Genomic DNA, 27,202 nt, shown 5'->3' with positions numbered 1-27,202 from the left:
TGGTTGCTCAACTTTGCACCAGACATGTTCTTCTATGTTTGTGTTTGTTTTAGTTTGTATGTTTTTTCTTCCTCTTCTTCCGTGTGGGATTTCAAAATTTTGTTACTTTCTCAAGATCTTCCTCCACTGATGTGCCTGCCCGCCCCCCCCTTTTGATTGCCAAGCCATTGACTCGGCCATGGTAAGTTTTGCCAATAGCCACGTTTACCTCTATGGATACTTTATAGGCTATCCGTGGTCATGATAATTTTTGGGTCAAGTATTGGACCTTGCATGTGGCATTATCAGAACCTACATGTAGCGCTCACTATGCTCAAGTTTTGTATCAAGTGCCAACTTGTGTCATTCCCTTGGAATATCTACTGCCGAAGTATCACTATATGACCCACTTGAGTTTGATATACAAATAAAGAACAAGGCATGTAACCAATGAGGAAGATACAATTTTGAATGATGATGCATTTTGGATAGCATCAAAGCTTGCCTTGCCTGACCACAATAACTCTGCCATAGTATTTTGATGCTCTACTTTGACTTGTAGAGAAATTGTTAGAAATCACCGACGACCAAGAACATTGGTCCATGTCAACACTTTTTGCAAGTAGTATCTAAGTGGCCCCAAGCCACAGGTGCAACAAAAGCACTACAAATACCAATTTGTGCACTTGGGGCTCACAAATCTAGAGATCATCTAGGTGATCAAGCAATGGAAGAAGGAGTGGCATCTTCACCTACCGAGGTTCCCGTCAACAATTAATGCTCTATGTACCCTTGCACTCCACCAAGAACACATGAGAATGAAGACCCACTTTGGGCCTACCATTTGCCAGAGAAAACTACGGTTCCACCTCACCACATGCTGGACTCAAGCAACCTTCTTCTTCTTGTAAAAGTAAAGGATGTTGAGAATGTTACCCTGGGGCTCTCAGATCTTCCAACTTTGAGGAGTGGCTCGTGTATGTAAGATTTTGAAGTGTCTGACATTCGTGTAGACGAACAAAGAAAAGATGAGGCGAAGTGTTGACCTCGGGGACCTGACTCTGGCAGTAGGTAATCACGCACCTTGGTCGCTAATAACAAACAACCAAGTGGTGGGCACCTCTAAGTGGTGAGACTCTAGACGGTAAGGATGGGCAGTAAGTTTTTCAAGTATAAGTTTGATAGGAGATAGCGGTACAGAGAGGTTCCCAATTAAGAAATAGGAAGGCAGTTGGTAGAACCGCCTGATAGGAGGGACCTCTTAACTATATAGAGTGAGTCATTGTAATGAAGCACAGACGTCCCCTTGCTATTGTCTTATGATTGGTGAGTCATCTTGTTATTGAGTGAGTGCTCCAAGGCATGAGGGGTCTTGTCTCTGCAGCCTCAGGCTGCTTGTCATGGGTTGTCTTACTTATTAATACAAACAACTTTGCATACTCCATGATGCTCATTATTCATATTTGCATTATCCACACACTCCTTCACTCGTCTTCATACGATTTCGCCCATGTACATGGACCCTTCTCCCTATGTTAGTCAAATTGCTTCTTAAAGTGTATCTCTCGAAAAGAATTCTTAATAAAGATAAACAAGCATCAACGTATAGAAATGCTTGCCAAGTATCAGATCCTGGAGTGCAAGAGAAAGCATCATCCTACCAAGCACCGTGCACGCACCTGGGTCACTAGGTCCAGAGAGGTCAGTAGACCCAAGTATCAAAATTGATCTATGAAGGGATCAACCTGTATGAGTAGCATGATGACATGTAGTTGCATGTAGACAATGCATCCTATGAGGAATGGATTGCTTTAACACAATAAACATTTAGTGACCAAGTAAGGGGATAATCTTCTTTACATGCAATGTTGACAAAGTGACATGAAATGCAACATTTTCTATGAAGAATTTATGGAGGAAGATAAGCTAGGTATGCTCCACTATGTTGCTCATACAACTCACATCAAGGAATGGATTTCTATCAAAAATTGTGCCCCTTATCCAAATTGTCTGATTATTTTAAGTCTTAGTCTTTAAGATTCTCTCTTTAAGATCAAAACTTCTTCACGAAAGTAAGGAGAAAGGTGGCAACATATTTTAGATGCAAAGTGACACATTATTGCAATTGTGATGCGGATGCCTTTACAACTATTGATATTGTTTTAAATGTAGAAAGGAACTCGAAGAGAACAATTGGCATCGCTTCAAAAAAGTATTTTCCGTCTAAGACGTGGATTCATTTACTTCAAATGTCAGCCTAAGTCGATGCTATAGCATTGCATCCACAAGAGTTAACAAGAGCACGTCTTGGCAAGCGTACATACCTTACGTGTAATGGAGCGCACATGTACCTTACGTATATATAGAGAAGGTCCTTTTGCTACAAACGTTTTACAAGGAGCAAGGAAGGTAGAGACGCGATCTGATATAGTTTTCTGCGAGCGAGTTTGCGCGCGCATTGAACAAAGAGTGGTAGCCCTTTTAATAAAAAAGTTGTGCAGAGAGAGAGAGAGAGAGAGAGAGAGAGAGAGCACTCTAAACCGAAGCTTTCAGAATTAGAGAGCATCGAACTGAAGCTTTGAAGCCTTCCACGATTCAGTGGATAACTGGTGTGGGTCCGGGCACTCCATGAGACGGTGATGGCGGAGATTGCGTCTCATAGTCCATACGGGCAGCCGTGCTGAGAATCTGTGACAAGCGTGGAGCAAAGCCCGCGTTAATCGTAATAGCATAGGAAGGGAGAGAGAGTCCATAGCAGTGGCAGGGAAAGACTTCAACGACATAACCGCAATTATCGTAGCAGAGGAATTAGAAGCATTACCCAGTTCTGCGAGTTCGTTGTAGATCCGACGTGATCAGAGCGTGAGCCACCGCCGACGCCTGATCGCAGACCAGCTCGTTAGAATTTCCTACAGGGTCGACTCTCACTTTAAAATCGAATCGAAAGGCGAGTCATATACAGCACCTCGTTACTTACCTGCAAAAATGATGACAAGTAACAATAACAAACAAGCGAGCAATTTCAAGTGGCGTCTGATGCCAGCGTCCATTCTGCAAATGTGCAGATCGCCTTCCTGCTTCGTTCCTAAGACCAAACGTGTTGGTTGTTTAAGCCTTGCAAGAGACGGTGTTTATAAAATCGTTCAAAGCGCGTTTTTGACCCTTCTAAGGGTCTTCTTGAATTCAAAAAGTAGTCTTTGGTCACAATGTAGACGCTGTGTTTGAGTCTTTTCCACAATATCTACACTTTATGTCTTTGAGTCTTTCCCACAATATCTACACGTTTACAAGGGTGTGTTAGTTGATGATAGCTACCCAGATTTTTGACTCTTGACCTCTAGATGTTGGTCTTTTCCCTCACACTTAAAATGAGCTATGGTCAAAGTTCAACGTGGTCACATCAATTTTAAAGCTTAAGTGGGCCCTTGTTGAATGTGCTACATGGGGTATATTAACTCTATGATTCTTTTCCATTCACATCCCTAGGCCCCCACCCTCCAAGTCACCCCTGCCCTTTTCACCCATCTTGCTCATGTGCCCCCCTTCAATAATAAATAGAGAAGTCATGATATTTCCAAGGATCTCGGGGGCTAAAACACTCAAGTCCAAAATCAATGGCATCATCAATGGGTAAATGTCAATTAGTGTTCACAAAAAACCTACCAAGTTACAATGAACGTATAACATTTTCATTTTCACATGCAAATTTTTTTTCTCAATTCTATAAACTTGCAAACTTTTAGGTTATATTTTGGTGAAAATAATGCAAATTATCCAAAAAACCTTGGAAATTTTTGAAACCCCAAGTTTTGTGATTTGTTGAGAAAAATAATTTTTGTAACATTGATGTCGATGTGGCTTTTTCAAGTTCTTTAACATTTTGGCATGTGCCATTTGTGGCCATCCCTCTCTCATTGTAGGCCTTTTACAAAATGCTTGCTGGTCATATATTTGTGTCTTGCATATCAAAGCATTTGACATTTTGATGTGCTAATGCATGAATGATTAAAACTCATCTTGTAGTTTCTTATGCTCTACATCTAAGACATCAATTTTTTTAATGCATCTAATGTGGCGAGATTTTTGCATAGTTTGAGTTCGCTTAGTGCGTGGAAAACATCCTTTGATGCACATAACCTTCGTATACATGTTCAATCTCTTCCACAATCCCACTTCAGTTATTAAGTAAAATACTTCACAATATATTCAAAATTTACAAATTTCTACCAAGTACACATTATGACTTGTAGTTTATTGTTTGCCTCTTAAGAATATACTTACACTTTATTAGAGATTTTGGAGAAAATTTTTATGCAATGTGTAAGCCATATAAGGGTTTATTGACTTGTAAAATCTTACTAAAAATTTGTAAATGTAGTTGCAGTCCAATCTAGTGCAAAGAATATCTCTATAAGCCTTCAAAGGCTACCCTCACATAGGACACATGGATAAGCTAGTACTGTCTCTTAAACATGTAGATAAATAATCTACCCCGATGCTCAATGCTTCTTTAGGTTTGGCTAACCATAATTGTTGAGCAATTCATGCACAAAAGAAGACCAAGATAACTTCAAGGAATCTAGTCACATTCCTGACAAATTGAAATCAACAGTTATGTTTTTATGTGGAGAGGATCTAGATTCACTACTACAAATCATTGCTTTAACGACTCCAATTTTAATGATAGCATTAAAATGTCAAAAGTTGGTAAAGCATTGTTAGAGGAGTCGCACTGGGAAAATCACTTGATGATATCAATAACGAAGCTATTTTTTTAATGGCATTGTTAAACACGATGATTTTTTTAATTAAAAAGTTGTCATTTAACAATGCAACTAATAACCTTTTTTTTGGGAGGGTATATGAAGGGCCCAGCTTGGCATTATTTCCCCCAGAATCTTGAGAATTGTATCGACTCTACATTAGTTTTGCTAGCCTAATCCATATCTTCTATCATCCAACCTCACTCCCATCTCGATTTGCGATTGGAGTCCATCTTCATCCGAGGCCATATTTGGGTCGTCTTTTTCTTTTAGCTTGTACTAAGTCATTTGATCATACATGCTTTAGTCTATTCTTTACATGTATTCTTTTATCATACATGCCCTTTAGTCTATCCTCTGATATATATATAGTTTACATCTAACGTTCAAGCTTGTAAGTTATTTGATCTTACATGCTTTAGTCTATTCTTTACATGCATTCTTTTATTATATATTCCCTTAAGTCTATTCTTTGATATATAAATAGTTTACATATAAAATGTCAATCATGTTCATGGTTGTCATGCTAGATATAATAATATTTGAGTGGATGAGAAAATTACCAAAGAGTGAGTGGTACATGGTTGACTGAGTGAAAGAGTGAAAAAATTCACACATCATACACTTATGCCACATCAAAACATTAAAACATTTCATAATCCATCCTTTAAGGACTTTTATTAAAACACTTCATCAGATGCCATGTCACAATGTGACCTTTTCTTCCATAGAAAATATGGTTTTCATCCAAAAAGCTTGAAATGAAGAATAGTAACCGTCGAAATCATCAAGATTCAATACAAAACTGGCATTGAAATCACCATAGATCCATAAATGAAACCATTAATAATAGACTATTATATCGATTCAAGTATAACATCCCTTTGCAAGAGAAGTTAGCGGATGGTAGGGTATGAACTTTACAATAATTGTGTGCTTAGTCACATGGGCCTTTATAACAACCTTAGTTTCATTGTTATAGTCATTACTATTTGTTGTTGGATGTAGTTTGCACCTCAAGGACCTATAATGTTTTTATAAGTTATGGATATATACACTATATAGTGGGCTAACAAATTATAAGTTATGGTTATATACACTATACAGTGGGCTAACAAATTGAGTTAGGCCATGGACAATCCAGTCTCTATTAGTTTCTACAATTTAGATATATTCAAGGCCCCATTATTATCAGAGACAATCTAAAACCATACCTCCTCCCTTAGTCACCTCTTTCTTTCTCTTGGTTCTAAATTTCCCATTTCCCCAAATCCCCCTATCTTCCTTTTAAAGTCTCCCATGTTCTCTCTTTCTTCCCCTTTCTCCCCTCCTTCCTTGTCATCTCTTTATCCCCTTTTCCTTTCTTCCTCCTATAAATTTTCCATTTCTCCCCATCCCCCTTTTGAATTTCTCAACCCCCCTTCTTTCTTTTTCCTCCTTATTGATGTCAAAGAGGGAAACTGAAGGGGGGCTTTATGGCCTCCTCTTGAACTTATAAAAAGGAAAACTAAAAGGGAGTGTTTATGCTCTTGAAATTAAAGGATGCATGTATGACCTCCTTTTGAGCTTTGAAAAGGAAAACTAAAGGGACGTATATGACTTCCTCTTAAAATTTAATGGGTCCTCCGCTTAAAAAATAAAAAGGAAACAAAACTGAGATAATAGGAAGGCCATTTTAGAGCCTCTCCATTTTCTCAAGAAAATCAATTTAGAAGGGGACTTGACATGCAATGGCATAAGGGAGTTGGAAATGGTTTCCCATGTGGGATCCAATAGGACCTCTATTTAAAATTGGACTTGTTTCAAATGTACTTATGGTTTGCATATTTAGTCTCATGAAACATAAAATTGTCTAGGACTCGAAGCAAAAATTTCGACTATGATATGATGAACATGAAAATACACAGCTATCCAAGCCACATTCAAAGCAAGAAAACCATGTAGAAACTAACCTAGATACTATACAATCCAACCTCTCTCTCTCTCTCTCTCTCTCTCTCTCTCTCTCTCTCTCTCTTTCCTCTCATATACACACACACAAACATGCACACATGCACACTCGTGTGCACGTATGCACACAAAAGGAAAACTTCACCAAAAAACCAATTTGTAAAGCAACATAGTGAGTAGCTAAAGTGGCAAAGAAAGCACTAGGGAGAGACACAAGAAGGATGTAGTGAGGTAGATGGAGATCCCACGTACCCAATACTCTGAGAAGCCCATTCTCCTCATTTTCCATCTGAGAAATTGCAATCCACCATCCTTGTTGTCCCTCCAAGAAAGCTCAATCCACCCTATCTTAGGCCTTCTTAGGCACATAGGTGATCAAAAGTCCCATTCCAACTAAACCTGGGTTCAATGAGGCATCTATGGCTACGTGGGCAATGACGTAACCAACTACTCTCAAGAAGTGACAACAAGAGCCTCCCTTGAAAATCAAGAAAACCTGTAGAGTATGAGAGTTGATTCAAGAAATTCTTCTCAACCTCCAATAGCTTGGATCAACTAGTGCCAACTGTCCAGCAAGAGTCGCTTCATTTCATTATTCATCACATGGAGCAACAAAAGTGAGAAAGCGACCCATCATTGTACGTCTACCTCTAGACACACAATAATACAACAGATTCTCTAATGAGAGGGTACACAATTGTTGCCTCTTTGCAAGCAAAAAGAGGGCATAATGTGATCCTTTCTTTAACTAGCGTTTTTTGGGAAAAAACGGCCACAAGTATAGCTTCAAGAAACATTGGAAAGGCATTGCCCAAGCTATGTCCTTCAATTTCACAGATTCACTTCAAGAGGATGGACATTCCCCTAATTCATGGAGAAACGAACATCATACGCTTATAAGATTATTTGACGAGCAGGTCAGACACATAGCCCCGGATAGAGTTAATGCTTCATTGTCGAGAGGAGTAATGGAAAGGATATTTGCAAAAGACTTCCCTTTATTTGGATATTATTAGGATCCTTCACAACCACCTAGGAAGCTTTGTTTGTTTGACTCATGTTTCTAACATGTCTCACATCAATCCATGAGTAATGAACAAATTGTTAAAAATAGTGTAAATTGCACTATCCACATAGAACATAGGGGCAAACCCTAACCCTAGCCCTAAGGGGTTCACATGTATATCTTCATATTCATTGTCAATACACTAAGTGTACAGGTAGCTATATCCTGTGCACTCCTCTCTCTCTCTCTCTTTCACTTCCGCTATCATGGTATCATAGCACTAGGTGCTGGCACTCCCTAGGCAGAACTAGACAAGGAGATGTGGCCCATACTCAATAGAGTCATGGCTTCAAAAAAAAAAAAGTGAATCATTCTAGAAGATACTAAAATCTATTTAAGGGAATGGTGGGCAAGAAAAATAGATAGGCCAACAAAAGAGACATTCCAGCTTATCAAGAAAAAGAAAGCTAAGGAAGAAGTCCCTCTTCTTAATAAAGAGGACAGCTCCTTTACATAATCCACTGAAGAAAACGTCCAAATAGTCCACCATCATTACCAGAGTCTTGTTTCCACATCTCTTGAAGCAAATGAGATTGTCTTAAATGCTAGGAGGAAGTGCCAACAAGTCAAACAGAGATCTATCCAAAATTTTGATCAAGAGACTTCTAGAGGATCAGAGACTTTTAGCAGTTGGCCACTTCAGAGGGAGTGCAGTCTCAAGATACAGTAGATAGAGGTAGCCATTTTGCCAGAGTGGATTGACACACATGACATGCCGATCACAGAGTCCACTTGGTGAGGAGTGTTCTTAGGGATGGGCATTCCGTTACAAATTATTGCCCTGCACGATGCACATGAGAATAGCTGACCCTACTTGTCCTCGTTGCCACACTGCAGTTGAGTCAGTACAGCATTGCCTTTGGGAGTACAGACAAGCGAGGATGATTTGGAAAGGTGTTGCTAGGATTTTCAATACCTTTCATACAACACCTTTCTATATGACCTGGGGTTCAGTAGCTTAGTTATCTCTTACTAGCCCTCAGGTCTTTTTTGAGGGACATGATCCAGATCCAGCTCTCATTGTACGGCGTCACTCAGTGGAGTCTTGTTCCCTCCAAGATGTTCCCTTCACTCCTTTCAGAGCTGCTCATGCCTCAATACACAAGTCTTGGGAGATTCTGGTTAGCATTGCAACTTGGCATATTTGGAGAGCCAAGTGTATAGAGGCGATGGAGGGTATCCAGGTTCAGCCTTCCCAAGCTATGGTCAGTATTTGGACCGACACAGTACACACTCTGATGGCCATATGGGTGAGCATGTAGGGATTGCGTCCAGAGCAGCCACTGCCAAGAGAGTTACTTTTTTCAGAGTTTGGAGAGAACCTCCTTTCTTCTCTGAGTCTCCCTCAGGGTTGAGGTGGCATTTTCATCCTCCGCCTTGGTTTTTTATTAGCTCCTTTTGAGCTGTTTTTTTCCCTCACGCATTGCATGATGTACTCCCGCATTTGAGCTTGTTCTCGTGGTTTTCATTCATACTTAATGAAGTAATTTTCTCGACAAAAAAAAAACCACTCACTCTAAAAAGGAACTAAAGGTGGTTGTAGACTCTATGCTGATGGGAAGATCCAAGAGAGGATAGACTCTCTATTGAGTTTTATAAGTCCTTTTGGCACTTCGTTGGTCCTTCTCTTTTGAAGGTGTAGCAAGAGAGCTTAAGCAAGCAACAACTTCCTCAACACATAAATGGAGGTGTCGTTCAACTCATTCCCAAGGCAAGGAACAAAGAGAAGATTAAAAGCTGGAGAGACCTCTCACACAATGTTGAACTACAGTTACAAAATCTTTGCTAAAGCATTAGCACTAAGAATACAAAAGCGCATGGGAACCTGCATACTTCAAGAGCAAAAGGGGTTTATAAAAGGAAGATACTTACGAAAGATATCATTAATATCTAGGAAGGCTGTGAGAGTATACCAAGGAATCAGGTCAAGAAAATTGATTTTCGAAAGAAGACTTTGACAAGGCAAATAACAAGCTAGATTAGGGTTTCCTGATACAATCTCTCTATGATATGGGTTTGGGTCAAAATTATGTATCTGCAATCAAGCTTTTTTAAGCAATGCAATTGCAAAGGTATGCCTAAATAGAGATATAACAAAACCTTCTATCCTTAGAAGATCCATTAGACAAGGTTACCCTTTAGCTCCTCTATTATTTGCAATAGTTGTTGATTCTTTAGGCGGGCTTCTCCAAGGTCAAGCAAACGCTTCATAAAGAGCATTGAGCTTCCCTTCGGTAAGAAGTTACTCACTCAACAGTTTGCTGATGACACTAACCTGACTCCTAGAAACACTGAGCAATACATCAAAGGAGTACTAGAATTCCTTGAGACATTCTGCAAGGCCTCTGGATCCATAATCAACCACTCCAAAATGGGATTTTACACTAAAAGGGAGTGACTCAAATGTTTAAAGGAACTAGGCTTGCCACAAAATTCCTAAGGGCAGTGTCTTCAGGTAGCTAGGCATACCATTGGAATTTGATGTCTCCATGAAGGACAGATGGGAGTGGTTCCTTTGCAAATTTAAGGAGAGTTTAGAAAAGTGTACAGTCCTTCAAGCCAACTTGGCAAGGGGAAGACTGGTTCTAAACCATTGTATTTATCCTATGGCTATCTTCTACCTAACCTGCTAGACTCCCTTCAAAACTGGGCTTGGCTATTTCATTGCATATCATTTCTTTGGGGAGGCACTGATACAAAGGAAGGATTACTAAAGTCAAATGGTCTTTTTGTACCAAACCTAAAGAGAAAGGGGGTCTTGGCGTGTTGACAGGGAGAGGTCAGCATACAAACTAGTGGCACCTTGGATAATCGAAGCCATCCTTAACCTTGAGATGGGTTGGTCCATTCTCCTCCTCAAAAATTTCTTCTTAGTCAAGCTTCTGAGAGCTCATAAGTGAAAATAGTACCCCAGACTGTCAACTCTCTGAAGGAAGCCAGCTGTGAAAATCTTTGTGGGCTTCCTTTGAGACCCTTAAAAGCCAAATTATTTTCTCATGTAAAGAAGCCTTCATGGCTCTAGATTCCATCAGGGTCTTCAACCATCTTCAAAAACAGTCCCTTGGAAGACAACGATTTCCTCAAAGACAGCAAGCTCTTCAAAAAAGGATTTACAGACTTAGGGTCAACTCTGGGTAAAGGAGGAGTTTAGATGGAAACTTGACTAGATATTAGAAGAGAATTCACATTATCAAACCAAGAACAAACAGTTGTGATGTCTATGATCAGGCTTTGGAGGTGCGGTGGAAAGGGGACAACTTTGTGGAAGGAATTCAGCTGGATGGGTTGCAATCATATCTTGCCTATTCCTACCTCCTACCTCCTCAAATTACATTGAGCAAGTTTTCAGGATTCTCAATAAAAGGTGGAAAACAATAGACTATAGACACAAAATGAAAGACAAGTTTATTCAGATCTGGGATAAGGAGATTCTAGAAAAAAGCTTTGATTGATATTACATAAGGCTGTCTGGACCAACTGCAAGGGCCACCTGATTAGCAAAAGAGATGGCTTCTGCAAAAGATGCCCAGGTCTTAAGGAGGATATCTTTCATCTCTTTGTGTATGCAAGGAAAGTATGGAAGACTATCCAATTCTAGTTAGGGAAACCAGTGAACTGGTAAGGCATTCTGCTTGGTGATGCTGCCAAAGTCAAAGCCAGTTTGTGGTCTAATGTTAGAGCTCATGCATTGTGGTCTATTTGAATTTCCAGAAACAATCTTCAGTTTAATTATGCAATCAACAACCCTGAAGAGGATTTCATGAAATGGTTCAATAGAAATAGATCTGAAAATAAACTATCATTTCGATGTTATTGATACTTTGCCTCTGTGCACTCTGGTGGTTCTACAGGCCCAGAAGGTGGTGTGATCAACAGAAGTTTAATGACAATGATGCCCTCAAACAACAATATCTTTTTTGCCCGAAAATATTTGCACAAACACGAAATTCACGACCCAACAATAAAACCACAGAAAAGTTCGGTATTTAATGACCTATCATGGGAACATAAAATCAGCATACCCAAAATAGAAATAGTATAACAAATTTTGTACATCAGAATGCTTTGGCTAGACTGCATTGCCATTTTGACAATGATTCTCCAATCCTACGGAGCCTGAGGAAGACCATATAGCTTTCAACTGATACTACAGTGGGACGAAAGCAGGCACCTTACACAAAAGTAGCCACATTAAATATCTCTATTCATGACAGGTACATTTTCTTGCAGATGCTGGCTTTTGTACAACAGAGCTTCTTCTGTGAAAGTGCTGGACAGTCGTCCCTTCTGCTTCGAGCCCCTCCTGGTACTTCTCAAGGCATTACGAGCAGTGCACAGTTGAAGAGTTGACTTTGATTGGCACGCAGTATTTTCTTCAAGTAAGGACCCCTCCATTGCGTTGCCAGAATTCGGTATTCGACTCTCCAAGCTGTGTAATAACTCTTGCTCACGTGAAGAGAGTCCAGCTGACTGATTCGATAATGCCTCATCCCTCACCAGAAGATTCAATTTCTCTAGAATCAGCTTCTCTTGTTTTGCATCTTGCACAATGTTAAGACAACTTGCAAGTGCAATATTGGAAGCTCACATCAATAAGAAAATGAAGATTGTGACAATATATTATGATAGGATACATTCTTCATCAGGGTTGTCTGCAAAACTAGAATGGAGGGCATTGCCAACATTGTCTAGAATAGCAGAGGTGGTCATCGATGACTCAACACAAAAAACAGCAGCAATTGCATCTTTCCTTGTGACCATATTTCGAAACATAAGTCTGGCATGAGCTGATGATTACGCAACAAATTAGAGCCTTCCAAACTGTTTACAAGTTCTCCCTTTGTAAAATATATTACCCCAAATCCATTACCATGTAGAGTCACAATTTAAGGTCGTGCATAAAGATTCTCTTACCTTGTGCTAGTCTGATCAAGCTTTCCAGCATGCGTATGGTAGTCCTTGCTGCAAAATCAATGAGAACAATCAGGATACACATACTAAACAGCAAATGATACCGGATGTGGTTTTGATCCTTTATTGTCTGCTACTTATTCATGCAGGATAAACAGAAATTTGACATCACATTTTCAAACATGTATGAAGGATAACTATTATGATTCAATAAAGCAATTGAGGGCTGACCCATATAGGTGCAGCCTCACCTTGGACAAAGAACCTACTTTTTCAACTTGAAGTCCTAACGTGCTATTGAAATGTAGATGTCAATTTCTTGAATCCTTGTGCAAGAGATTAGATGTCCCTGTAGCTGCCTCCAAAGGATTCAATGGCTTTTTGGGACAGGAATTTGCTAAATTCCTATTTCCTAAATCTTCAATCGCATTTTGACTCTTGAGCAATGAGGATAGGGCTCCAGTGAAAGGCTGCAGCTCTGATCTGCCAAAGATGCAGAGAATGCTAAAGTTGCAAAAAAGTGTCCCTTTTGACATTACTATATTATTTCCTCTCAATGGATTTTGGGACAAAGATTTCCGAAGTTCTCTATTTCCTAAATCTTCAATCACGTTATTCAGTTGTGTGTTTTTAATGACATTGTAGACTAGACATACATGGTGGCCTATATGGTATGCCTCTCATTCATCTGGGATGAACATGACAGGCAACCTAGAGCATGTTAAGACACTGTGCATTGAGCATTTTCAGCTCTAGGACAAGTCATATGTTTGTGGATGGCTGTCAGAATTTTCAGAATTTTATTACGTGTGGACCAATTAGTCAATTATAGGGTTTTTGTACAGACAGATTTACTAAAGGTACCCCCACGGTCTGCAAACCAACTATGGCTGATCTTCTACAGTGAAGCTCAAAAGTAGCAACAAAGTAAGGCTCCGTCAGACCAAGATCCCCCTCAGAGGTAAGAACGTAGGTTTACATGCAACATGGCATCTAGAATCACATGAAGCATGGACCTGTTTAAGATCATACGTAATTGCAGATAATCCTGCAGATCTTTCACCCAGGAAAAAATAAATCAACTAGCTGCATCCAGTAAAAGAACAAATTCTATCAAGAGCAGCTAATGAGGAGGGGCATAACATTATATCCTCAAAAGGAGTTGTGGAATCTTTTCCTCAGATGTAGTCCTCCCAAGAGCCATCATCATCCGGCTTACCATTCCCTTGGATAAAATACACATGGTAAACATTCCTCTTCGAATGCTTAGTCCTTTGATCAAGGGCTGCAAGCGGAATATATCTTGATAAGTCCTCGAGCTGAATTAAATTCCTCATCAGGAAGTAGTTCCTTTCATTTAGAGCTGACCAGACGAATCTTCATTATTTTTGCCAGAAGTACTAACTGATATGCAATATCTTTCTGATCTTGTGCACTACACAACATCTAAAAGATGTGATCAATGTTCATTAGTGCAGCCTACCATACAGAAGGCATCATTATCATCACTATCAGTACTGCTTCACTAAAGTGATCACACAGAAGATATTAATCAAGACCCTCAAAATGAAGCACAATCCCTGGGGTTTGAATTTCATCAATTAAACTTCAGACAACCAAGATTATCAAGACTTTGGGCGCAAAAGCTTCTTTAAAGTACACACACGGAAGTGCTTGGGTGTCAAGCAATTCCTTATCCTTAAAGTAAAAACTCACATGGAACACAACACCCTCCCCCCCCCGCCCCGCCCCGCCCCCCTTCTCTCTCTCTCTCTCTCTCTCTCTCTCTCAAAGGTCAAGGATGGGCAGGAAGGTTTCTTTTGTTTAATTCTCTATTTCTTGGTAAGGGATACAATTGTTGTTAATTCTCTCTCAAATAAAATTTTGACTATTTTTTCAATCGTGCATGTCATGCTTGCCCGGGCCCCATGCTAATCTATATCGTTCCAATATAATCAGGTGGCCCCAAAGAGACCTTTTTAAGATTATAATGGACCAATCCTGATGGCAAGTTATTTTTGAACGCAAGGTGCATTTAAGACTTGACCTAGCAAGGTTGTTCAAAGGTTAAGAACATCAAAGATTTGAATATGGGGTAGTCTGATTGGACTTTCTTGCTGTGAGATTGTAAGTTTCTGACTAACAAGGCAAGCAAAACAACATTGTCATGAAGCGCTGGCTTTTCCAAAGTCATGCTACGTTGTTTTATTGAAAGCCTCATTCACCATGTGTCAGTCGCGATAAATAAGAAAGAGACCAATAAGATAGGTGCAACAATAGAACTAGTATTTATATGTTCAATTTATGAAGGTTTGAACAGCATCTGCAATTGTTATAAGACTGTTGAATAAAATCCATATCCTAATTTTAAAAGCCCATGTCACATGCATGTCTCCATGTTCATAAGGCACATCCTATTAAACCCTGTTAAGGAATTTAAACCCCAAGATCATATGCTCCAATGCCATGATTCGCAATAATCGCAAGCAGAGCACTAACCAGCATTGTGTGTTGCCGATCGGCGTTGTAGCTGGTAGTAACTAACAATTACAGACTCTGCTTCACCAGTTAGTACTGGCTGGAAATGTTCCTTCACATACTGAATATACCTGACAGAGAAATTGCAAATCGCAAGTTTGATCAAAGCAAGTCTAGCCAAGATGAAACACTCGAACATAACCTGACGCTACATTGCTGAATCGATTTCATAATTACCTCCTGAGCATTGCCAAGTTCCAAAATCCTCTGGCATCATTCACCCCATTACAGTTTCCTTGCTTGGCATGCTGTATAAACCAATTGAGTATATTGCATAATTAGTATGCATTGTAGACTCATGACCCGTAAGCAATATGAACATTATGTCCCTTGACATGACATTATTATGCAAAGACAGGATGCACAAACAAGAACTTACTTCCCTTAGAATATGTGAGGATACAATCTTATCCCACTCTGGATTCTTCGTGTCCAGAAGGACCAAGACTATATCAAAACGACTCAAAAGTGGGCCAGACAAGGTTGTATTTACACATAGAGCTGACGAGAAGATGTCAAGGAGCTTCGGAATCACATAATCATGAAATAAGGTATGTGTCTCTGCTTTCAAATACTCAGAGCCAGAGCCAATGGCCTACACTGTAAAGCAGGAAAATAGCAGCACTGCAAAAGATACGCTGGTAAGGGTCATATGTGCCTTTGGGATTTGTAACACCAAACACTGTTGTTCTCGTGTTAAGTGTTGTCACAAGGCCAGCCTGCCAGAAAGAAAATAGCAATCCTTTAACATTGAAAGCACATCATGCTGATGGAAATTATGGTGTTGAGCATTCCAAGTACAAACAACTGTTTGGTTTTCTTCCCTTTCTTTTTTTTTTCTCGAGTCAAGCTTTTATTTTAAGCAGGAATAAATACAGCATCATTACATGCACCTCCAAGGACCCATGGCAACCAACAGTAAGAAGGAAGCCAAAAAACACGGCAACAAAAGCAGTCTATGGCTACACATAAATGACCCACGACAGTCAGTACACACCAAGGTGCCTGCCTTGTGAAACGGACTCCTGTTTACTGAAAATTTCCTCCAACGGAGCACATGGAGGAAAAGACGTTTTGGCAAGAAAGGTGGGAAGAAGGAAATACAGAGATCCAGTAAGAATTTGTCCTGAATTTGTCATGATCCAAGGTTTCAAAAAGTATCGGGGTCTCAAAGAGATGATCAACTGCTGACATGGGTGGAAAGGTGATATTACCAAACTCTGTCAAGGATTACCAAAAAGCGAGTGACAAAAAGAGAGTGAGACAAAAAAAGCAAGTGATACAAAACAATAAAACATCTATAGATCCCCTATTTCAGTAGCAAAAAATTTATTCAAATGTCCATATGTTTCCTCAATGCTAGAAGGTTACATATGCATATAACTTTAAAGCCACTAACATTAATTTCACATCACATAAGAGAGTTGGTATGTTTCGTTGCCAATTCATCATTTGGACCAAAGACAAACAGTAGTGCCAATTATCAAGAGCTCTCCTTCTACCATAGTGCTTGAGATCATCAATGCAACCTTCCACACAAGTGGGGCATTTCCAACAAGGACTCCTTGAATGGATTTGTCTATATTTAATGCATGTATAAATGCTTAACTTTTTTACTCTATTCACTCTTGGAACAAAACCCGTGTCTCTTTGTTACCACAAAACATCCCTCCCCAAGGATTCACTCTTACATCCCACTATTTCAATTTTCAACCAGTGCAACAAACACCACAAATTCATATTTTGGTGCAGGAAATTTTACTAGATGGTGCAAAAAGACATGATAATCATCTAAATCATGCCTTGCCATTTGATTGATATGTAACATGACCCCATTCGGACTTGTAAATCAAAAGTTATAGGGACATGAAAATATCATCTTTTGGACCAAAACAGGAAGCGTGTTAATGCGCTCCCTATTTAGGGAGCGTGTTAATGCGCTCCCTATTTTGGCCCAAAAGATGACATTTTCACATCCCTGTATCTTTGCAAGTTGTCCAAATTTGGTTGTTTGGCTCAAAAAATGAGTTTTTGACATCCCTGCATCTTTTGATTGTCAAATTCAAATGGCATAATGTTACAAATGACAAGGCATGATTTAGATGAATATCATGTCTTTTTGAATCATCTGAAAAAATTGTATGCATCAAAATATGATATTTACGAAATTTTGTCCAATTTGTTGCACCAAATTTAAAGCAAAGTTTCCCATAACAGGGAGGGAGAAGACATAGTCTATTTTGACAAAATAAAAAACCAAATTTTAACATTCACTACCTTTTAATTGCGCTCGATGGGTCACTCTTCGGAAACCCATAAAGCATGTGCGAGCAAGCATGTGCTAAAAATTACCCCTATTCTTTTATTTTTACATTTTTTCATGTACTTGATTAAAACTATTTTCGTGTTTATATTTTCAATCTTAAAATTGTGAAACCCCTTCATTAATTTACATGTATAAATCATGTTAAGTTGCTATTTTATAAACCCCCTCATGCACATAAAAGACATGTAAGTCCCCCCAATAAAAAAATACCCCTCAGTGCACGAAAGTGCTATGTTACATGTTTATGAGTGACCCCCCTCTCTGTCCCCCGGCCCCAACCCACAAGTAATTGCCAAACCCAAATGGATCAAGTTAAAATAGTCCTTAACTTTGGACTACTCAATTTCAAGAAATGTAACACACAACACCACTTTTGAATGCTTTCTACTTCAAGAAATTATTTTATGGGACACTTAGATTCTTTATTTTCGTGCTTGATTTTGCTAGCGCTTCAACAAATTCTCGCTCGCTTTTTCCCACTTGCTCTATCGTCTGTGTCAACTCTATCCACCACATGGCTGCAATTTCACTTACAGACAGAACAATGGAAAGTAATAAGGCAGGGTCATGAGTACCCTTAAAGGTGATCCATGGAAGAGATCTTGGTTTAGGTGCAATCAAAGAATGAAATAGATTGACAGTTGCCATCAAAGATATGATCGCCTGCACCATCAAAAGATTAGTCATGGGAGGAGACATACAGTTGTCATGAGAACCATTGTGAAATCTGGAAATTCCATGTTTTGCTCCTCAACATGAATCTATTCTTCATTACATATATGTACAACTAGGCCAGTAAGAATGGAGCTTGGGTCGCCTGACCTATAACTGTTGATTTGGTGATGGCTCACTGACGGAGAAGTTGATATTTTCTGGAAGAGTCTCTATTTGCCTAATAATACCCATGAAGTTAACCTTGATAGGCTGAAATCTGCCTTTCAAAGCTAGAAGATTGGAGGAAATACCAAGGGTCATCCGAAAATAGCTGTCCAAGATCTAGAAAACCTGCCCAACTGATGTGCCTGCAAGCAAGCATACTCCTTGATCAACAAAAAGTGCAACAAGAAGCTACAAAGAAGTAGGAGGATGAGGGTGATGAGGGGAATGACCTAAGCAAGGTGGGAGAGAGGCTATTTAGAAGGAGCCACTTGGATTGGAGTTACATGTAACAACGAGGGGTAAAAAGAGGGGAGAACAGAGGGAGACGTTGGAACAAAGAAGGGCAAAAGGGAAGGAGGAGAAGGACAATGCGCAAATCATGGCATGTGCATTGATCATACTACTTATTTGGCCATAACTTGCTTTTTATAGCTTGCCTTCACTGAAGATTGAGGACAAGCTTGTCTAATTGAGGTTTAAGACAATCCTTGCCTTCACAGAGTATGGTCATTGAAGACAAACTTGTCTTTGGAGATTCTTTGGATTGCCTAGGGATCTTGTGCCATTTTAAGATGAACTGTCTTCTAGAGTTTTGAGGCAAACTCGTCTTTGTAGCATCTTTTGTCAGTTTAAGACGCACTTGTCTTCTCACCTACCAAGACCGCCTTGTCTCCGGGGCACGTAAAGACGTGTTCCCCTTTTGAAGTTCAAGAAGAACTAATCTTTGGGATGTATTCTAGTATTTCAAGACGAAAATATCTTCTAGGCCTCTATGCCAAACTCATCTTTGGGGCATCTTCTAGCAATTCTAAATGAACTTGTCTTCTAGGCTTCTAAGACGTCTTGGGTCTTGTTCAAACAAAATATATATCTTCATTATTGCATGGATGCATAATCACACAATCAAGTTGAGATCACCAATCACCCATAATGGCATGATGAATCCTAACGCAATAGGTATACTGCTTGAGAAGGGGATAATGTGACCCATGGCAACAGTAGCAAGAACTTTCTTACCTAAGCAATCACCAATCTCCCCACGGAAGCTTGCCCGCTTGGAACAGCACCATTGTTATCTGATAGCAGAGAACATCAAGGAGCAGCACATGCCCCATAGGCATGCTAGTTGGGAGCAAGCTATCAGCATGATCACAAGGAACCCAGTACAAAGACAACAGGGAATACTTTGCCGCAAGGCGGAACAAACTCCAAAGGTCTGTGGACTGTTCAGTTAAAATTATTAGCACTGCTTAAGATGGTAGACTGTTGTTTGATAAGTCAGTCTCCTAACCAAATGTGGAGTCCTCTAGAGCATTTCTTCAGCAAAAGAGTCATGGAATTTTGGAATGACATCATAGGCTATTTGAAGCAAAGAGCAATTGGCAAGAGCCTACCTTTGCAACACTTATTGTTTGTTGCTCCATGGCTTCATGAATTGTGGCTCTATCGGGCTCTCGAATGCTGCAAAAAAGTGAGGCATTGCACGATTAACAGATCAGTATTCTAAGGCCAATGGCATCATTGAATCGTATCTCTAGGTATGACCATACTCCTTTGCATGCAAAGAACACAGATTGACCGTCAACAGCAATGCTCCCAACTGAGAGGCTAATAGAATCAGGATTGAATTTATTTTGCCTCCCACATGATGCATTTATGTGTAATTGGGACTTAATCTTGCTACCTGTTCCGCTCCTCGTAGTTTTGTTTTCCTAAGATGCAATATATCTCATACTTCTCCAAAAGTTACTTACATTAAAGAAAAACAAACATTTTCTCTACAGTAAGGACAAGCACACAACAAGAAACATCCTTGGAAAGGAACAAAGTAAGAAACAGGTTTCTTTCTGAGCAAAAGATGAGATATGCATCTCTCTTTCAGCCACAGTCTCTTCTGCCTTGTTTTAATAAGCTATTTTACTTTTCTTCGTCTTTGTACCAAAAAAAAGAGATGTCTTAAAAGGGGCCAAATAGCCAGCTTGTGGAGAGAATCGCCGTACTTACATGCCGAACATATGGATGACCAAGAGCTCACACGAAGATTGAACAAGAAAGGATGTATATAGACAAAGTTTCGATTGCCCAACTGGAGGGCCTCTACCCACCCTGGGAAAATGGCTGAAAGTGGAAACAATTTATCATTTTAGGTGGGTGCCAGTAGCATGACCTCTGCCGGGAGCCTGGACATAGTGCCCTTCTATCTCTGCTTCCAGTGAGTTAGTGGCCCGAACAACGAAAGTATGAAATAAGACTAGGCCATATTGGCTGCCATAATGAGATAGCAGACACTTGCATATGCACAGCAAATATGTCTCTAGAGCTGTCACAATGCATCATGGGACAAAGACATAGCAAGCAGGGTGTTACGCAGCTATCGGATCTTCACCGAATTCTTCAAACAGCCCCCTGGTAATCAAAATGCTGAAGACTTCTACTCTTGTCTCTATTCCTCCACCCCAGCATATGCAGAGCCCCAACACAGAGTTTGGAAACATATGCCTAGCCAAGTCAGAATCAAGATGAGGACTCACTCTCATGCTCCCTTCACAACACAAGATCTCAGGACGACACTTCTTGCCTTGCCAAAAGGCAAGTGCCCAAGTCACATCTGCCTTATTCATCACTTACTGGGATTCAGTTGGGGCTTCCATCAATTCAATCTTCCACAAGATTTGGGATTCCTAGCCAAGTCAGAGAGAGATGAGGACTCACTCGGATGCTCCCTTCACGACACAAGAGCTCAGGGCGGCACTTCTTGACTTGCCATAAGGCAAGTGCCCAACTGATCATGGCATCAGGTCTGCCTTATTCATCACTCACTGGGATTGAGTCAGGGCTTCCATCAATTCAGTCTTCCAGGAGATTTGGGATAGCAGTAACATACCTCATTACCTTTCAAAGGGATTCTTTCATCTCATCCCCAAGGATAGGACACTCGTGGAGACCTATCACCCTCCTTGGCACTACCGACAAAATCCTAGCCATGGCAATGAGCCTCAGACTCTAGCCTCTTCTACCCAACCTCATATACAACACTCAGATAGGCTTTGTACAGGGCAGGATAATGTCTTCTCATTCTGACAAGCAATTGAATAGGCCAAGGAGAGTCATCAACCCTTGGTCATCCTTCTCCTTGACTTTGAGAAGATCTATGACAGTGGACTGGAGTTTCTAGGAGGGAACTCTATGACATATGGGCTTCTTTAAGCAATGGATCTTAGGAGCTTCCTCATTTTATCACTCAGCTCAGAGCCTGCTTGTCACTTAGGGTGGCAAAGGAGACAGATTTAAGATTTTCAGACGTCTTCACATCCCCAAATGGAATGCTGAGCAGACTTCAAGGCTCTGAAGCATATTGGGCAAGTGGGATCTGCTCCAAATATTGGTCTCCAAGTGTTGATCAGGAGTCCACCGTACTGAAAGAGCTCTGTAAAAACATGGAAATCTCTCTCTTTCGGGACAGCCTCTGGAGTCGTCTCCAAAAGGTGGTCTGCATCGGCAAAAGTGATGCCAAAGGACTGCCAATGGAGCTGGCCACACCTAGTGTTCTTGACTGTGTCATCGAGAAAGGAGAGTGTCTTATAAGGAGCTGCTGCATCAATTCAATCCCACTCTCCAGGGTCCCAAAGAAGATGCTAGAGTCCAGAAGCGCCAAGAACAACCTATGACAAGTGACAGGTGTGGGTCTATCCTCCATCAACCCATCATTGAATCCAACCATTCTGATCATGACAGGTGTGGGTCTATCCTCCATCAACCCATCACTGAATCCAACCATTCTGATCATGACAGGTGTGGGTCTATCCTCCATCAACCATAACTGAATCCAACCATTCTGATCATGACAGGTGTGGGTCCATCCTCCATCAACCATCACTGAATCCAATCATTCTGATCATGTGAAGAACAGGATCCTCAAATTGGTTCTTGGTCTTGCAATTTGAGTAGTTTCAAACCCTCTACAACCTTATAAAGCACTGTCTCTTCTCCCTGGTTCCAAAGCATGCATATGCCTGAAGCGGAACATGTGTGCCTCAGAACATGCCTAGCCAGCAAACCTGTGGGATGCTCCGTCTAATCTGCTCCCTGAAGCCATTCAAACTCCTCGTGTCATGTGTGCCATCAAATCCGGACCAGAGAATCTCCTAAGTTGATCAGTACGAGACTGTGAAAAGCACCAGTAGGAAGGAATGGCTAACAAGACCTAATTCACCTCGAGGGCTCTGGAGGCTAAGTCCAGGTATGATTTTGTATGAGGTCTTTACTTGATTTTATCCAACTTTATGTAATTTGGTCATATTTTTCCCCCATCAATTTTTTTTATAAAAGCAACTTTAAACAAAAAAAGAAGGTCTGATCTCGTCAACCAAAAAAAGCCTACTTAACGACTCACTTAATAGGTCAAGGACCCAGTTGCACATGTTTTGCAGTGGTTATGCCTCATGCACTCTGTGGCAACTCAAAAAGGTGAGAAAAACTGTAATCCTAGTATAGAAATCGTCATAATCAAAACATGTGACCCTCCACAATAGAGCAAAACTTTGTTCAAAAAATTGTGAAATGAATGCCTCATCCTCTCAATATAGATTGACAAAAAGTGCCATTAAGCATTATGAGAAGGTATCTTACTGTCAAACCTGTCAAATTCATCAATACAACATAAACCACCGTCTGCCAAGACAAGGGCACCAGCTTCTAGCATCCATTCTCCTGATATCGCACAATGATGAAAGCTTCAGAGACTGCATATTCTATTTAAATTCGAAGCAAAAAACTAAATGTACAATTATACTATCTAGGGCTAAATTGGAAGCGGAGTAGCGACTGAGCTTTTTTTACTTTCTTTGTTTCGAGAAATAGACTTCTATAAAGTACGAGAGGAACCACCCAAAGTAAAAACCCCAGGTTGAAACACGTCATGCAGAGCATGAAAAATTCATGGCATCAAAAAGCCTGCAAGAGCCAAGACTGTGGCTGGAAATGCCAAATCACGCCAGAGGGAGACACTTTTTCGCAGAGAATGTTTCTCCATTCCTTGAGAACTTGGTCGAGACCGCTCTGGAAGATAGACCATATAGCCATGAAGGTATGCACAATGTCTGTCGATAAGCTGGCCAAAGGCTAAGCTTGATGAACCTGCTTCTTGTCGACTGCCTCTGTACATCTGGCCCTCCAAATGTGCTAGGAAATAATACTAGCACAAACAAAATGCTGCGAGCTTTGAAAATCCTTTTACAGGAAGGAAGCCAGGCGAAGCAAACTTACTCACCTAAAACAAGGAGGATCTTTCCACAGGTGACATAAATTTCAAAGATTTTGAAGTATTGAAAGTAGCAGACAATTATTAAAGGGCATAGGCTACCATCATTTTCCAGTAACTGACCAAATTTCCCACAAAGACCTATGGATTAGACTGTCACCAGCATTGACCTAAAGTCCATCTTTACTATGTAAATAAACAGTTTGCAAAATGAAAGGATTGTACTTTTTGCAACACTAGTATTTACTCCCTTAAAGCGTCTTCACCCTCTGGATCTTAACAAGCTCTGCTCAATAGAAAATCTACCTCCATCCTTAACTGCAGTCACAGTCAAACCCGCACTGGTGCTTCCAAGTCCAGTCGTCATGACAGAACGAGGGCTCAACTTTGCAGCAAATTTCAAAAATTGCGATTTCCCAGTACCTTAAAGCAGGCAAAACAGTAATCAATATCCGTCCCTTGCTTCCTTATCATGTTGAGGGTAACATAAAAGTGACAAACACATTGTCATTGTGAGCTGACATTTCAATTCTTATGTCTCTAAAATCAAGTACCAAAAGAAAATATAAAATAGAAAAGAGGTTTTCAGTTTTTATATCAAAGATTTTGAACGAACGCCCAGGATACAACAGAGCTCAAGAATCAAAGGACCAAAATACTGACCTGGGTCGCCAACCAACAAAAGATGGGATTCTCCACGCACTCTTGTCCCTGAAGCATCCACATGTTGCACGCCACCTATAAGAGTCAATGCCACTGCATAGGGAAATTGGCAAGTCATTCATTTCTTTCTGGGAACATTTTCAGCCCTACACTTACTGTAATAATCAAATAATATGAAAAACATCAGTCCAAGAGATCCACAGAAAGACTTTTAAAATTCAAGCTATGCATGGTCCGCTGAACAATAAAATTCCCTTGCGGAAAAAAATTCAGCCTAGTTGCCATACAGATCCAAGCTCTGGATTGATGATAAGCATGATGATTAGCCAATACAAAATTGACCTGCTTTCAATGTCTAGGACAAATTTGCGATACATGCAAATACAAAAACTTTTACCTGCAAGCTTCACAGTGTACAAACCAAAAATTTGAGGACAAATGCTCTGCAATATCGTATTTCTACCTGCACCAACGTATTTTCAAAAGGCTAGCATCAAATGCAAGGAAAAATCTCAATTATGAGTGGCAATAACAAATGCCTCTCTGACATCGATAAATAAAAATTATCTGAATGGGTGCCTTGCAAAATCCAAATATCTTATGGACGTTGTGGAAAATTCAAGGTTCAACAAAGATGCTCATGAGTAAGCATACTTATTTACCATAGAAAGCACAATAAATCTTCTATTTAGTGCAGATAGCAGCTCATACTTTCATTGTTGAAGCTAGGCCGCATCACACTGAAGGAAAGAATCGCTGGAATGTCAATAAGAAAGAGACAATTCAAGAATTCTGAAGTTACCATAAGAATAGAATTGGGCCCATGATATAAAGAGTATAGGACAGTATACTGCCCACTGGACAGTGTCTGATCTCACAACCAGACCTCCTGCCGGGAAGCCCATTGGCTTTACCTTTTCATAACAAAAAATTGTTCTCTCTTGTTTTGTAATGGAGTCTTACATTAACATAAGGATAGGATTGGGTCCATTATAAAAAAAGTACAGGACACTGTATGCAAAAATTCAATATCTCTTATTTGGTAATGGGGTCTACTTTATATGGATGCGTGTGAAAGAAGATTGTGGTGGAAGCCATCAATTGGTGGCTGAGTGATGTTGACACTTTACTTTCTCTTATACAAAAATGTTGCAAGAGGATGTAAAATAAAGTGGATTGGATCATTGTAAAATACCATGAGCACCTTCATAAGGGGTGAGAATGAGTTTTTGGATCAGCGGCATATGCTTTTGTTCCCAAAAAAAGGTCTTTTAATATAGCAGTGAGATGATGGACAAGTGCTAGGTGGATGAAATCTTTTCTGGCACAAGGGCGCCCATCCAAGTGAGATATTTTATGGCAAGGGGAAGATTCCCTGTTTTTTCCAGTTCAATCTGGAGGTAGATTGGAGGAAGCCAGAGATGATGATGTTATCCAAGATGCGCACCTTGAGCTATGAGTAGCGGATCGTGTTAAGAAGTTTGGTTCGCTTCAATGTGGCATGTTGATCCTCATCCCGAGGAGCTTACTAGTGGCACTTGGAGATTGTGGCTTTATGGTGAGGTCCCTATAAAGTACTTGCAGTGGAATCCTAGCAAGTGAGAATGGATAATTTGTTTGGGCATAGCATCTTGACATGACGTAGTTAATTATCTATCATTTTGTGACTTGACATAGATTTCAAATCACGCCACAAAGTAAGGGCAATTACAGTGTATGTAGTAGTCTTTGAAAGAGCTTCATTGGGCAAATCAAGGGCGATTCTAGTGTATGTAGTAGTCTTTGAGAGAGCTTCATTGGGTAGTCCACATTTGTCCGCAGTTCTTCTTATGCTTCCTTCTAAGGTCTATCCGTAGTACATGAATTGAGCGGGTTGATCACATAGGAAAAATCAACGCAGTTTCAGAATTAGCACATTTGATGTTTGGCCAGACTAACGCAATGTTGGCATCACAAAGTATTACAAGCCCTTTACATAGGGATTGTAGTGACACTCAAACAGAGGAATGACATTCTCTGTGTGTTTTTCGGTTGGATTTACTTAACACTGTAATAGATCTTGATCTAAAGGTGAAACCATTGTCCTATATGGTGGTTGAAGCAATGGTTGAGTCGTCATCAAAATGGTGACCAAGGCATGTCATATCATGCATCTATTTCCAAGGAGCACTTCTTCCCTTATGTTGCAGTTTGTTTTGAAGTTATTTGCGTGATTGGGATTTGCAATTTATTGTATTGCACTAATTTTGCAAGTATTGGAAAGTGAATTTGGAAAGAGATTTTAAGCTAGAGATGGAAGTAGAAGGGATAACTTCCTGTGCCAAAATTGACACTTTAGAAGATGAATGGACTTTAATGTCAACTCCTAGAGAGCATGAAAAGTTAAGGTACCATTATGGCAAGTGGCAATTGAATCATTTGATTTGGTGACAGAACCATCTATGGAATAACAAGAGCGACTTGGTCTCTATCTACACGGAAACTTTTTGTGCATGTTGTGGAAAGAAAGAATCATGTGGTAGAGAAGCAATCAGGGCCACGCATGCTGGGTTGTGGAAGTGTCTCAAATGCCCATGGTATTCAAGTTAACAATTTGTTGTGATTGACTTCGCTTCACGTTGCACTTGAAATAGGTGACTAGATCATCACACGTACATGGGGTGTATAAGCAATGAGCATGATGTATATCAGATTTTGGTCTCCTCTTTTTCACAGAGTTGATCAAGCTTAATTTATTTCTTATTTTTCTCCAATCCTTTTGTTTGTAAGTCCATATACATAACTACCTCTTGTTTATACCCACCTTTTTTCTATTTGATGCTTCCTAACATGAAATCCCTACTTGTAGACTCTTGTGCTCTTTGTTA

General features: G+C 40.1%; 1 protein-coding gene, 1 long non-coding RNA gene and 1 other non-coding gene across 4 annotated transcripts in view; all 3 read right to left on the bottom strand.

Annotated features, from left to right (window-relative positions):
- Positions 1 to 2,340: 2,340 nt before the first annotated feature.
- Positions 2,341 to 3,095, bottom strand: LOC147901772 (uncharacterized). The gene is made up of 3 exons (XR_015540953.1): positions 2,957 to 3,095; positions 2,801 to 2,859; positions 2,341 to 2,667 (listed from the first exon to the last, which is right to left on the bottom strand). It is a non-coding gene; the product is annotated as an uncharacterized LOC147901772 (long non-coding RNA).
- Positions 3,096 to 11,785: 8,690 nt separating this feature from the next.
- The window catches only part of MCM9 (minichromosome maintenance 9), a 55,604-nt gene continuing 40,187 nt past the window's right edge, over positions 11,786 to 27,202 (bottom strand). Inside the window, exons 10-21 of one of the 2 annotated variants that reach the window (XM_087374663.1) lie at positions 24,733 to 24,798; positions 24,336 to 24,428; positions 23,979 to 24,095; positions 23,050 to 23,122; positions 19,807 to 19,873; positions 15,845 to 15,926; positions 15,587 to 15,708; positions 15,385 to 15,455; positions 15,169 to 15,278; positions 12,673 to 12,720; positions 12,393 to 12,545; positions 11,786 to 12,299 (exon numbers count right to left, since the gene is read on the bottom strand). In XM_087374663.1, coding sequence (XP_087230789.1) covers positions 11,950 to 12,299; positions 12,393 to 12,545; positions 12,673 to 12,720; positions 15,169 to 15,278; positions 15,385 to 15,455; positions 15,587 to 15,708; positions 15,845 to 15,926; positions 19,807 to 19,873; positions 23,050 to 23,122; positions 23,979 to 24,095; positions 24,336 to 24,428; positions 24,733 to 24,798 — 1,352 coding nt within the window. In that variant the 3' untranslated portion in view covers positions 11,786 to 11,949. Of the gene's footprint in view, positions 12,342 to 12,392; positions 12,546 to 12,672; positions 12,721 to 15,168; positions 15,279 to 15,384; positions 15,456 to 15,586; positions 15,709 to 15,844; positions 15,927 to 19,806; positions 19,874 to 23,049; positions 23,123 to 23,978; positions 24,096 to 24,335; positions 24,429 to 24,732; positions 24,799 to 27,202 lie in introns of both variants that reach the window. The other variant, XM_087374664.1, reaches the window with a different exon arrangement.
- On the bottom strand, positions 14,548 to 14,645 carry LOC147901771 (U6 spliceosomal RNA). The gene has a single exon (XR_015541074.1). It is a non-coding gene; the product is annotated as a U6 spliceosomal RNA (small nuclear RNA).

This window comes from Dipteris shenzhenensis, chromosome 5, assembly GCF_047967505.1.
Source record: "Dipteris shenzhenensis isolate YYH24624 ecotype China chromosome 5, Dip_SZ_1.0, whole genome shotgun sequence".
NCBI classification, from domain to species: domain Eukaryota; kingdom Viridiplantae; phylum Streptophyta; class Polypodiopsida; order Gleicheniales; family Dipteridaceae; genus Dipteris; species Dipteris shenzhenensis.
The sequence above is the reverse complement of the archived record's forward strand: the minus strand, read 5'-3'. Positions and strand labels throughout refer to the sequence as shown.